The 13,347-nt window shown below is 41.5% G+C and overlaps 1 protein-coding gene across 2 annotated transcripts; it reads left to right on the forward strand.

Moving 5' to 3' along the window:
* Positions 1-68: 68 nt before the first annotated feature.
* TOP3B (DNA topoisomerase III beta) lies at positions 69-11,213 on the forward strand. Of its 2 annotated transcripts, XM_057369029.1 has the most exons (17): positions 69-361; positions 1,283-1,414; positions 1,632-1,738; positions 2,166-2,240; positions 3,181-3,377; positions 3,553-3,709; positions 4,778-4,891; positions 5,775-5,865; positions 6,131-6,285; positions 6,454-6,559; positions 6,868-7,014; positions 7,397-7,570; positions 8,378-8,506; positions 8,748-8,897; positions 9,325-9,425; positions 9,660-9,861; positions 10,698-11,213. In XM_057369029.1, the coding sequence occupies exons 1-17, from the start codon at positions 292-294 to the stop codon at positions 11,177-11,179; spliced, it is 2,589 nt and encodes an 862-aa protein (XP_057225012.1). In that variant the 5' UTR covers positions 69-291; the 3' UTR covers positions 11,180-11,213. The 2 variants fall into 2 exon arrangements, with proteins under 2 accessions (XP_057225012.1, XP_057225013.1); XM_057369030.1 differs by lacking the exon at positions 8,748-8,897.
* Positions 11,214-13,347: the final 2,134 nt, after the last annotated feature.

A 13,347-nucleotide genomic window follows, 5' to 3' on the forward strand; every position in this document is an offset into this window, starting at 1 on the left:
CCCGCGCCGCCGCAGCCGTGTGGAGCCGCCCGCGCCTTCCGGCGCCGTGACCCGGCAGTGACGCGGCCATGGCCGCCCGCTGAGGCGCGGAGCGCGGCCGAACCGGCGGGGCGGAGCGGGGCTGGCGGCGGCTCCTCGGCGGCCGGGCGGTGCGGTTGGTGCTCGGTGGGAGCGGGCCGGGGCTGCGGGTGCCGCCGTGCCCCGGAGCGGGCGGGCTGAGCCGCGCTCTGTCCCCTGAGGGTCCCAGCCCCGCCGGGCCGTCCCCGCGGCTCCGCGCCGCAGCGGCCGAAGATGAGGACGGTGCTGATGGTGGCGGAGAAGCCGTCCCTGGCGCAGTCCATCGCCAAGATCCTCTCGAGAGGTAGGAGCGGCGGGGCGAGTGCTGTGCCCGCCGTGTGCCCGCGGCGCTGGCAGCGCTCTGGAGGCAGGGGATCGGTGCGAGCTGCCGGGAGATGGATCCCCATCTGCGGGGGATGGATCCCCATCTGCGGTGGATGGATCCCCATCTGCGGTGGATGGGTCCCCATCTGCGGGAGATGGATCCCCATCTGCGGGAGATGGATCCCCATCTGCGGGAGATGGATCCCCATCTGCGGGAGATGGATCCCCATCTGCGGGGGATGGATCCCCATCTGCGGGGGATGGATCCCCATCTGCGGGAGATGGATCCCCATCCCCGGGGGTCCCGGCTTTGCTGTCACTGCAGTCCGGTGACAAACACCCTGGGCACTGGCTGGGGTGTCCTGGGGCAGGTGCCGCCTGCGAGCGGTGCCTTCGGACACGCTGTAGTTGATAAAAGAACGGGATGTCCCATCGCCTTCTGGTTATTTTGATGGGCTGATACCTGATCAATMTAAGAATAAAGAAATTTCGTTAAGATATTTTGTGTAGCTGTAGTGTACGTTAGAACTTTCGGTGTCTGGAAAGTGCCAATCAAGTAGCAAGTTCTGAGATTTTTAAAGTAAAAGTTTYGTAAATCATCTGGAAAATAGAATAAATTGGTTATAAGTGTGCGATCTAGAAAACTAGCTGTATTTTTGTTTTCTGGTGGGACGTAAGGGTTGGAGGAGATAATGGGCAGTTTAATTTGAAGATGAAATATACTTTTAAAAAGGCCTATGTTGATACTTAAGTAAAAATTTGATCAATGAGTGGAATTTTGTCATGAGGAAGACCCTAGCTGTAAGAGCCAARAAATGTGGGATGTAATTTCACACAAAAGAACATGTTTCCATGGTTGGGATTTTTTACCTCGTTGATGTTTATGATCTTATTTCCACAGGGAACATGTCCTCTCGCAAGGGGCTCAATGGTGTGTGCTCTGTGCATGAGTACACCGGGTCCTTTATGGGACAGAGCGCCCACTTCAAGATGACATCTGTGTGTGGTCACGTCATGACTTTGGATTTCATAGGTATTTGTCCGCTTGTAAGATATTTCAACTGATATGGCTTTGTAGGGGTGCCAGCTCCTTCAGAAAAAGCTAAGAGGTCTCTTGATACATAGTAAAGCAAGATGTGTTAGGGTAGAAAATTTTCCATACAAATGTTGAAAGCCAAGTGTTTTTGCAAAGTAAAGCTGTTTTTTAAATATGTCTTCAGAGCTCCATTTAATATACTTTTGCTTTTCAGGTAAATATAACAGCTGGGACAAAGTGGATCCAGCAGAACTTTTTAGCAAAGCTCCCACAGAAAAGAAAGAAGCTAATCCCAAACTCACYGTGGTGAAGTTTTTACAGGTAGTCTTTCTTATTCTTACAGACTAGTATTTAGAGTTATCTTTTAATATGTTCCTGAATAAGAATTTCCTTTCCTGCAAGGAGCAGCTTTTTGTTACTGTTATTTTATTAACRTAGTATAAATAATATTTTATTTTTGCTGGTCCTTGCACTGTTTGAAATCTTTGTTAAATTCACTTTTGCTATTGCCTTCTGAGTTTTCTGACTGTAGATATCCTGCTTCTCAGAATTGGAGCATTGGATCCAAGTTTAGCTTTAACAGCAAGTGCAAGGCACAGATTATAAATGCCTTCTTTAAAATAAGTCTGTGTTGGCTACTATTCACACTTCACATACTCTACTGAAACCAGAATAAGAAATAAATCGTTAGGAASGGGGTAGGTGGTTTTTTGGGGGTGCTGAAGAACTGTGCTGATTTTTCTCACAGGTGGAGGGAAGAGGCTGTGATTGTATTGTCTTGTGGTTGGATTGCGATAAGGAAGGAGAAAACATCTGTTTTGAAGTAAGATTTCCATTTTTAAGACTTACAATGCCATAATACATTTGTCTGACAAGACTATCAATGCACTGTTTTATGAGTAACCAGTAATAGTTAAACTAAAGTGAATAAAGTTTTAAAGTCATGGGGGGGCCTTGATAGAAGAACTCACGTGCTTTGAGCTCTGTAAGATGTCAGTTAAAGAGTATAAACAAATTTCAGAGATGTTGCTCATCTCAGATAAACAACCACATTCTTTTAAATGTTCGAACCTTCCAGTGCTTTGAGAATTGGTCTGTATTCCACAGCTGGAGTAGTTATTTTTTATGTCCTTATAAAGCTTGATCTCTATTATCTTTTGTTTATTAAGCAATTAGATGTTTCAGAGCACAGAAGCTGCTTGTAAGTGTCAACTTACTGCAGGAATTTGGTCCCTGCACATAAAAGGCACAGAACTAAAACTTGGCTAAGATTTTTTTTAAACATCTTATTCCCAGAAGTCTACATGAAGAGTATCTGTTTGGGTTTTTTGTAGTTTAAAGAAACACATTTTATTAAATAATTATTTTAAGTTCTCTATATACCACTGTATCATTATTTGTGCCTTAGCAATTAATAAGAATTAATCCATATAGAAACTGGTACATTTTCTATACTGGTACCTCACAAAGAGGTGCTGCAACTGCACTGGTGAATGTCTTTTCACTTTGCCAAGAACAGTGGTTTGCTTCCAGCAGTTGCTATATTGTAAATAAATCCTTCCATTTTGTTAATTTTTAATAAACTTTTGAGTGGATAAACAGTCACTGCTCTGCCTTATCAGTGAATGTATTGGCATGATGTCTTGCTGGATTGAAAAAGCAGTGACATTAARCTATTATTTTGTGGAGAGCATTTTTTATCTTTAGAGAGAGAGCTTTTATCTTTCAAATCCTCTTTAACTACGCCTCTGATTTTTCCTTAGGTTCTTGATGCTGTTCTTCCTGTCATGAACAARCCTCGTGGCACGGAGAGGACGATTTACAGAGCTAAATTCAGTTCCATCACCGACACAGACATCTGCAATGCCATGAATCACTTGGGAGAGCCCAATCGCAATGAAGCTCTGTCCGTGGATGCCCGCCAGGAGCTGGATCTGAGGATTGGCTGTGCCTTCACAAGGTGACAGCAMGGATTGCAGATGGTTTTGTGAAAAGTTCAGGAACGCCTCCTAATGCCTGAATGGTTTTATAGATTATTTATATTTTGTGTGTATATGTTAATGAAAACATCTGCTTTTCATGGCAATAAGGATATTAATATATGTGTTCCTCATTTGTTTTTCCCCCCTGCTTAGGTTCCAGACTAAATATTTTCATGGGAAATACGGGAATTTAGACAGCTCCCTCATCTCCTTTGGGCCATGTCAGACCCCAACACTCGGATTCTGTGTTGAAAGGCATGACAAAATCCAGTCATTTAAGCCTGAGACTTACTGGGTGTTGCAAGCTAAAGTAAGTTTTACAGTACTTGTTTTTACAAAAGAATTGCATTTGTATTTTGTTCATTCATAAATTCGTAGCTGCTGACAAGAATTCACAATGCCTATAGTTTACTCATGTGTTCTCATTCTGTTCACATGTGTGTCACCACTCTCAAGAGCAGATTCCAGGATGTCAGTTTTGTATTAAAGCRCTTATTGTCTGCTGCTTATAAGAATTCTTCAGTGCTAATCATCTAAGCTTCAATTCAGCCAAAAAGACTACTTAAAATGGTTCTCTTTTGTTCCCTGGGGTCCTTGGACTGACTGTTGTTAATTTGAATCCATGAATTAATTAGCCTGCCAACAAACATTGGCATTGCTGAGTATTGGAATTTTGAAACAAATAAAATACTCATTGTGTTAATTGGCAATTGAATCCTCAGAGTACTTTGGCAGCGTAGAGCGGTTTTACAGCCTCGCTGCTCTCCAAGCTCTGAGAGGGAACCAACAGGGTTTTTAYGACATGATCACAAGGACTTTTTGAACAAATAAGGCATGCATGGTAAAAAGTTGCCATTTTTTTGTTTTTAAATTAAAGAACAAAGTGAAATCTGGCATTTGCTGTCGTCTCTTGTGATGTGTCTCTTGTGTCAGGCTAGGAAATACATGGTGCTGCTTACAGAGGGTTTTGTGCTCTCTCATGTTGGTTGCTTCATACTAATTTTTGCACAAGTTACAGTTCACTACAAATGATTGATTTTGCTAAATCGAAATGGTGAACTTGGAATTTCTGCCCATTTCAGTCATTACTGTTCCCAGCACTAAACAAGGACAGTGTTTTAGTTCAGTGCAGGAATAGTTCTGGTTGTTCCCACAGACCTTAGACTGCTAAGTGCTCCATCCTTCTCAAAAGCCCCTGTGAAAAAGGGCACAACTGCATGTTTGAGCATTTGGTGTCCTGGTGTGGGTTTGTCCTAAGCTTGTCCTAACAATTCCTGTACATTCGAGGATTTGCTTGCTGGACACTTGTTGAGAATACACATTCTCATACTACTAGGAGTAGAGTTTGTGGGAATTAATTTTTTTTTTTGTCCAATAGGTAAACCCTGAAAAAGAAAGTTCTCTCACTTTAGACTGGGACAGAGTGAGGGTGTTTGATCGTGAGGTTGCTCAAATGTTCCTGAATATAACAAAGATGGCAAAAGAAGCAATGGTAAGAATATTTACTAATTGTCAGTAGATCCATATTTTATATAAAGGAAATACAATTTAGTATTTCATTTGCTGCATATTGGGGCTTTTGGTTGTTTTTGTTAGAGTGTAGAATATTTGTATTTTGTTTGTTACTTCACTCAGCTTTGTGTGAATGAGAATAAAAGGCAAGAGGTTTTTTTTTTTGTATATCTTACTATGCTGCTGTGGTCATCTCTTAGTATTGACTTTGGAAATGATCATCACTCATGATAGGAACTCTTCATTACTAAACCTGCTAGGAAATACTGTTCAGATCTCTCTAAGCAGACTCTTATTTCCCACGAGACATTGAATAAATCAGAATTTAATTATGTGTAGGGCAATATTCTTGCAGTTAAATTTTTAATCATGTGTATGGTACAGTCTTTATGGCCAATTAACTTCCAACTCTGCTCTGTTCAATACTTGTTTGACAGTATRTTTGGATTTAAGTGCTTATAGACATAAAGGTTCAAAGACTACTTGAAGCTTTTAAAAATCTGGATCCTTGTAGTTAGGATTGTTGCTTGGAATAAGCAATAAATGCTTGTAACACTGAAAGTGCTGCTGAGGTAAGTGGGAAGTAAAGACAATGATAAGCTGCCTTGCTGCATTCCCAGTCAGTTATAGACCTAATCTAGTCCTGGCACAAAAAGACTTTAGGACWTTAATTTTAGAACTTGATGGAATTATCTCCAGTCAGAATTTCTAAAGTAAAATATATTAGTGGTTACTGTTTTAAGAGAAAAAGTAGATATAACAAGAATAGATAGTGGTGGGTATGATACATGTTTTACAGACATGGTCAAAATGATGCATTTACCAAACATCAGAACTTTTACTGTGAAAATGCTCTTTTCTAGGTAGAATCTGTGAGTAAAAAAGAGAAGGTGAAGCAGAGGCCACTGGCTCTGAACACTGTAGAAATGCTACGAGTGGCCAGTGCTGCTTTAGGTGAGTACAAAAGTTCAGATTTTCACACTGGTTTAAAATACTTTAGCCTCTCAAACTAAATAAATAATACATCTTTTTGGGCAATGATCAATTTTAGAAAGCTTGTCAAAAGTCACATATTTAATAAGATCAATATGACAAAAGTCTTGTGGCAAGGACAAGCCATGATTTATTTAACTATTTGGGTAAGGTGTACATCCAGATGCAGCAAACCATTATCACAGTGATGTGTAGATGATTTTTGTTTTCTCCTGTCCCATCTTAGGAATGGGTCCCCAACACGCCATGCAAATAGCAGAGCGTCTTTACACTCAGGGTTACATTAGCTACCCTCGAACAGAAACTACCCATTACCCAGAAAACTTTGACCTGAAAGGATGTTTGAGACAGCAAGCCAATAATCCTTACTGGGCAGAAACGGTGAGTACATAAAGCAAAAGTTGCACTAGCATTCCCTAGTCTCTGTTTTAGACTAGATCTTACTTGGTGTATTATGACCTATAGAAACTTTCAGTATCTCTAGTTTCATTTATTTATTTTGTATTGTTATGGATTTGATCCGAGTAAGCCATTTCTTTCTTCTCACAGGTAAAAGCATTGCTATCAGAAGGCATCAATCGTCCAAGGAAAGGCCACGATGCAGGAGACCATCCTCCCATCACCCCAATGAGAGCTGCTACAGAAGCAGAACTAGGTACAGGCAAATCCAGTCATGTTGGGGTACTGTGTGAGGAAATTAGTTCCTTGAGTTGTAAGGTGCAAGTTTCAAAATCACTGAGTTTGAGCAGAAAATGAAGTTATTTGAGTGGCAGGAAGTGAAGAGAGCAAACTTGATCCTCACTGAAACTTCTGGTGTCAGTGAAGCTCAGAGCTGCTTCAGCAAYTGATCCTTGAGACTATAGTCTAATGCTTACTTTTCTAGCAGAAATTTGCCCCAGAAGAGTYGCTTCCAAGTACTGACATTTTACTGTATTTTGTGGCTGAGGTGTTGTTTCTCCCCAGGTGGAGACAGCTGGCGACTGTACGAGTACATAACTCGGCACTTCATTGCCACTGTCAGCGCTGACTGCAAGTACCTACAAACCACCATTGCCTTCAGTATTGGCCCTGAAAGATTTACCTGTGTTGGAAAAGTGGTAACTTCACCAGGTAAGACTAATCAAGAGTCAGTATTAGCTACAGATTATTTTTTTTTCCCAATTAATACACTGAATGGATATGAAAGTGAAGCTTTGGAGGCAAGTGCAATTTTGAAAACTTTTGGGCTATCAAAACCAGTGACCAAATCTTGTCCTAATTTTCATACTTCAGTTTTGATGGAGAAAGTGTTATTTTTCATGTAGTAGTCTTGAAGATTTAATGCCACATTTCCCAGTGTGAAGACCAATCTTTTCACAGACAGTAAATGCCCTGTGGGGGGTAAATTACACAGAGGTAGATGCTATTTCTTAGGCCTCTGTAAAAAGAATGTAGCACTACTACTGAGACTTTTATGATAAACTGGCAAGTTGTTTGGTTTTTTTACCTCCAGGTTTCACAGAAATTATGCCGTGGCAGAGCATCCCATTAGAAGAGAGCCTTCCCCACTGTGAGAAAGGAGATCTTGTTCCGATTGGTGAAATAAAGTTGCTGGAAAAGCAAACCAGCCCTCCTGATTACCTGACAGAAGCAGAATTGATCACTCTGATGGAGAAGCATGGCATTGGTAGGAATTGCTTAACTTATGTTATCCTGTAAGACATCCCCTGAGAGTGCAGAGATCTGAATTGCTCCTCTGCACTGTCTCTGACAGTAATGATCTCTGTTCACTTGGATACTGACTGTGATAATCTCTTCCCTTCAAACCATCATCCTTGTATCTCCCCTCAGCAGATGATAGATTGTTTCTTCCCCCATGTTCCCCTCCATTTCTTGTCCTTATTTTCAGAAGTTTCTGGCCGAAGCAGTATCCTTTCATARCAGATCCCAGTTCACTCTCTGTCAGAAAGAGCTCATGTGTGGAAGAAAGCACCTCCCCATTCCAAGGAATGATTTCTTGTCTTTACATCTTGCTTAAGCTTTGCTCTCTTCAGTACTCCTTCTGTATCTTATTATTCTTATTATACAATTTACCACAATGCTACTTTTCTTTATCAATCTGACTTGTTTCCTTTGATGTATTATCATAAATTTCCCCAGTCAGAGCAAACACAGTCTCTTACTCTGCTGTATTTTTCCAGAGTAAATAACTGTGAGAATAGGCGTCTTCCCAATAATAATTCCGTGGAAGAGATGAAAGGATGAAGGTTAAGACATATGTTTCAGACTTCTAAGAGCTGCAAAGGTACATCAGAGTTACTAGAAAGAGAGAAGTTATGCACTGGAAGTTGGGTAACAATAAGAAGGCATTTGAATTTTAAGCAGTCTTAGAAGCCCTATAATTTGACATGAAGCCAGAGAAGCCAGGAGTGAGTCATTTGATGGAACTCTTGTTTTGTTCAGGGTGAATATCTTGTTTTCCTTTGCTTGGCAGGAACTGATGCCAGTATTCCAGTTCACATTAACAACATTTGCCAGCGAAACTATGTCATAGTGGAGAGTGGCCGAAGACTAAAGCCTACAAACCTTGGCATTGTTCTGGTTCATGGTTATTACAAAATAGGTCAGTTAAATGCTCTTTCCTTTGCATCTTCTTACCTTCCTTTTCCTTTACTATATTAAAGGTGGTTGTCGCTGTGTAAGTAGCATTTCTGTCTCAAAGGATGCATCCAGGGAAGTATTACTAATTCCAAAGTCTGTACTAATTAAAACTTGTTTGTTTATTTTGTTGTCATTTTATGTATGGGCAGTGTTCTACCTCCATTGTTGACATTTCATTGCTGCTGTCTCTGGTTTTCTGTTAGATGCAGAATTGGTTCTTCCTACGATCCGCAGTGCTGTAGAGAAGCAACTCAATTTAATAGCTCTGGGTAAAGCAAATTATCATCAGGTCCTGGAGCACACCCTTGACATTTTCAAAAGAAAATTTCACTATTTTGTGGATTCCATTGCAGGTAAAACTTTCTACGTGTGAAGTTCCCTACAATTATTTAGTCATTGCTTAGAAAATACTTTTTTTATTAGATTCCTTTCAGAGATTTAGGCTTTCTGAAAAGTCATGCCAGGACTGGAAGTTTCCAGTCAAATTAATTTTGCTCTCCAAAGGGAGATGGACTGAACCATGTCTCCAAAACTSTACTTCAGGTTTATTTTATGCCTGTTTAGTGTTTGGTTTTTGAAAACKTGAGATTATCTGAATTTGTGTGTTTGTGCATGCTCAGTACAAAACACTGTATATTTTAGAAGTCTTTGTAGACAAGGAAGAACATTGTGAATAAAACACTTYAATTCTCACTTCTTAACAGGTCTGTAGATGATTTTGTGCAAGGTTTCCTCTTAAGAACTAGAATTGTAACATAAATGTCATTTTTCCTTTTGCAGGAATGGATGAACTGATGGAAGTGTCTTTTTCACCCTTGGCTGCCACAGGCAAACCCCTTTCCCGCTGTGGTAAATGCCATCGTTTCATGAAGTATATTCAGGTAAGTTTACCTCATATTTGGAATTTGAATTTCACTTGCTGGGGGACATTGAATAGAGACTTCTTTTCTATTATTGATCTTGGGTTCAAATGTGGTTGTCARGAGTGCATTTCTAAAACAAAATGGGGTTTTGACTTGGTGAGCARACCAGAGAGCAGGTCCAGCTGGGTWTACTGCAWGTTTTAAACTCTGTTGAGCGTGCAGTTGCTGAGGAGATTTGTGTTCCATTCCCAGGCCAAGCCGAGTCGCCTGCACTGCTCTCACTGTGATGACACCTACAGCCTCCCCCAGAATGGTACCATTAAACTCTACAARGAGCTGCGTTGTCCCCTGGATGACTTTGAGCTGGTGCTGTGGTCATCTGGATCCAGAGGAAAGAGTTATCCACTATGTCCATACTGTTACAACCATCCTCCCTTCAGGGACATGAAAAAAGGTAGGAGTTCTGTAAACATGCAGGTATCACCCTCACTTGATACAAATTAGATACAGTCTGTACAATGTGCTCTTTAGGAGATTTAAAATCAGAGTTGCTTTGTATAAAATGCTGCTCAAATGAGACTCCGGATACCTAAAATTCATACCAAACTTACTGTCCAAAATTCATTACTTAATTCATTTTAAATATTCTATTTTCATAAAAAAGTAAGAAAATAATTTACCTGCATGCACTGTAGGTGACCTTCTGCATGCATTGAAAGACACCAGGATACTGATGTCTTGCAAATTTGAGTGGACTTGGATAGGAGTATGAACAAAGAGCAGGTCTTGACAATGTTTTGTTACTGAGATAAATGGTGTTCAAAAGTTGTTGAAAGATATAAGAAGAGGTAGAAATTGCAGTGAGTTTAGTAACTGTGAGACTGAAAATTAGTCTGCTTAAAGTAGTGCTTTTTCACATCTTTTTATTACCATCTTTTAATTAAAAGTATCTTGGACTAACAGTGAGTAATTCAAGTATAAAATAAGTTAGCCAGGAGCCATATATTTAATTGAAAACCTAATTAGTTTTCATCACTAATGTGTCTAAACTGCTTGTACAGTACAGTGGCAGTATATGGCAATTCTGAAAACCATTATAGAAAAAATTTTGAGCAGGGGATTATGCTGAAACTGTAAAGAGTTGCTATTTGGGGAGTAGTTCATTCTTTAATGATTTAGAAAGCCTGTGGTATACTTAAGTGGCTCTGCTTTGTGTGTCTCACTCTTTTCAAAGTGGGTAACGTGAGTAGTGAGATGAAGGGTGGTGTGGTTTCACTCTTCTTCCCCCAGGAATGGGCTGCAATGAGTGCACCCACCCCACGTGCCAGCATTCCCTTAACATGCTGGGAATTGGGCAGTGTGTGGAGTGTGAGAACGGGGTTCTGGTGCTGGACTCGACGTCAGGTCCCAAATGGAAGATGGCCTGCAACAAATGCAACGTGATCGTGCACTTCTTCGAGAACGCCCACAAGGTCCGGGTGTCTCCCGAGACGTGYGACCTGTGCGAGGCAGCGCTCGTGGATGTGGATTTTAACAAAGCCAAATCCCCCYTACCTGGTGATGAGACCCAGCACTCGGGCTGTGTGTTCTGTGACCCCGTGTTTCAGGATCTGGTGGAGCTGAAACACGCGGCCATGAGGCACCCCATGCACCGTGGGGGACAAGGGAAGAGGCAGGGGCGGGGAAGGGGCAAAGGGAGGAGACCTGGAGGGAGACTCAACCCAAAGAAACCCAAGGACAAAATGGCAGCTCTGGCTGCTTACTTTGTATAAAGGCCACACAAAAKGAAAATAAACTTCTTATAAAAATGTGTTTCTCTTTGAGTTCATTTTTAAATATTTTTGGTGTCTTACTGCTTTCCTATTCTTCGATTGCTCACAAAACAAACTATTCTGGATGATCTGTTAGTAACTGAGTAATTTTTAAAGCTTTTAATTGGGATTCAGTGATACAATTAGAGCTCACAAACAGTAAGGAGATTGAAGAAGTCTACCTGGACTGTTAACTGTGGCTGATAGAAAGGAAATTAAATTTGTCTCTTCTGTCATTTCTGGGGCCTTTGTCAACAATGCAAGTTCCAGGAATATARGAACTGATTAAGATCAGTGTTATGCTGCCCAAGTCTTTAAGTGTGGCATGAGACTTGATTCATCTGACTTTGAATCTTCAAAAATAAGAAATTATTAGTAGCTGTCAGATTTTTAAATTACATCTGTAATAGCAAGAGCACTACTTCAAATCTGTCATTCTGCTGCATAAGTGAATAATGCCAACAGACAAACAAAATGAAATTATAAATGGGAAGGGGAATATCTACCTTGAGCAGTGATTCCCAAATTATGGTCTGTGCAGACAAATTAGTATCTTATGGTCAATGAGGCCCAGTTAAATTAGACCTCCTCCTGCACTGGAAGACAGATTAAATATCCATGCTGGTTTTTTTCTCTGTGGTCACACAGCAGATCATATCTGATGAAACACAGTTTGTCCTGTCTGTTCCTGAATTGTTATTTCAGTGTTGTTAAGTTTGTCAAAAGGAGAGAGTCCTCATGCTTTTGTGTGCAGCTGTATCTAACCACTGTGGCACTAGGTGCCGGACTGCAAAATCTCATTGTGCAAATATATAATGCTCTCTCCTTTCCTTTCATGTGTACGTGGCTGAGCATGTGTGGTCAAGTAGTTTGTGTCATCTATAGCCCTAAAACAGTTTCAGCACGACTTGTGGTCAGAGGGGAGGTGCAAAGGCTGCTGTGTTTGAACACAGAGTGTGCAGAGAACGACTGCACGGGAATCACTGGCAACAGAGAGAAAAGACAAGTCACTACAAGGGTAATTTACAAACTGCTGTTTTAATTGGCACAGTGTGTGCATTTACTGAACCAGASAACACAGCCCAAATACCACAGCCCCAAGCCTCTTCCTCTGATCAAATGTTTATACAGTTACAGCTCAAATATGARCTATGTTTAGAAGATCCAGCCATCGGTAGAAGGGTTTTTTTTTCCTGCCGTTCCTTTTAGTTCCTTCTGGTAAAAGCAGGCTGGAGCAAATAGCTTCTTTTCATGGAGAACCATGACAGTATTTTAAAAATGCACTTGATGTGGTGCTTCAGAGTCATCAGTCTTGTCATAAACAGTTAGTGGCTCTCAAGGTTCTTGTACTGATTCAGATGAGTCTCTCTTAGCTGTAGCCTGGTTTGGTACACCAGGAACTGCTCTGAACATAYCTGTGTGCCCAGCTGGCTGCTGCTGCCGGCTGGGATTCCTGTGCTGCTTGGAGATGGTCCTGGAAGTCTGGAAAACCTGCCACTGGTCATTCTCCATGGCTTGTGAGCTGAGTGGGAATGCTTTCCTCTTCTGCCAAGCATAGCTTTTAGTTTGGCTATTTGCAGACAAACTTTTGCTTGTAAAATCTCTTTGCACCCTTCCCATTCGCATGTATGTCAGTGTGGGATTTGTCAGGGTGTGTAATTCTTCATAATATGATATAGAATAAGTATTTTAGGATGGAAAAGCCACTCACTTGTTTCAGTATTCACCTTGAGTAGTGTGTGAAGTTTTGGGCACCACAACGTAAAGAATGCATTAAGCTATTAGCATGCAAAGGAGAGCCACAAGGACGGAGAAGGGTCTGGAGGAGAAGCCATAAGAGGAGTGAACGATGCTCTCAGGCACATCAGGTGGGATTTTTGGGGTGGAACTATGATTTGAACTGGGCGATCATGATGATCTCTTCCAACTGAGGTTATTCTGCGATCCCGTGAGTGCTGACCGCGGGGAGAACTCGGTGAAGAGGCATCTCTGGGAAACACCTTTCTGCTGCTTTGTGATGGCAGAGGTGTGTGGAAGCAGAGCACCAGAAGCCGCTGTAGGGTGAAGGCAGCGCTGCCGCCCGTCCCTCCCCGAGCAGCGGCACCGGCAGCGCCATCCCCGCGTTCGGG

This window comes from Malurus melanocephalus, unplaced genomic scaffold (genome assembly GCF_030028575.1).
Source record: "Malurus melanocephalus ecotype Western Australia unplaced genomic scaffold, MMel_1.1 scaffold_102, whole genome shotgun sequence".
In the NCBI taxonomy this organism is placed as follows: Eukaryota; Metazoa; Chordata; class Aves; order Passeriformes; family Maluridae; genus Malurus; species Malurus melanocephalus.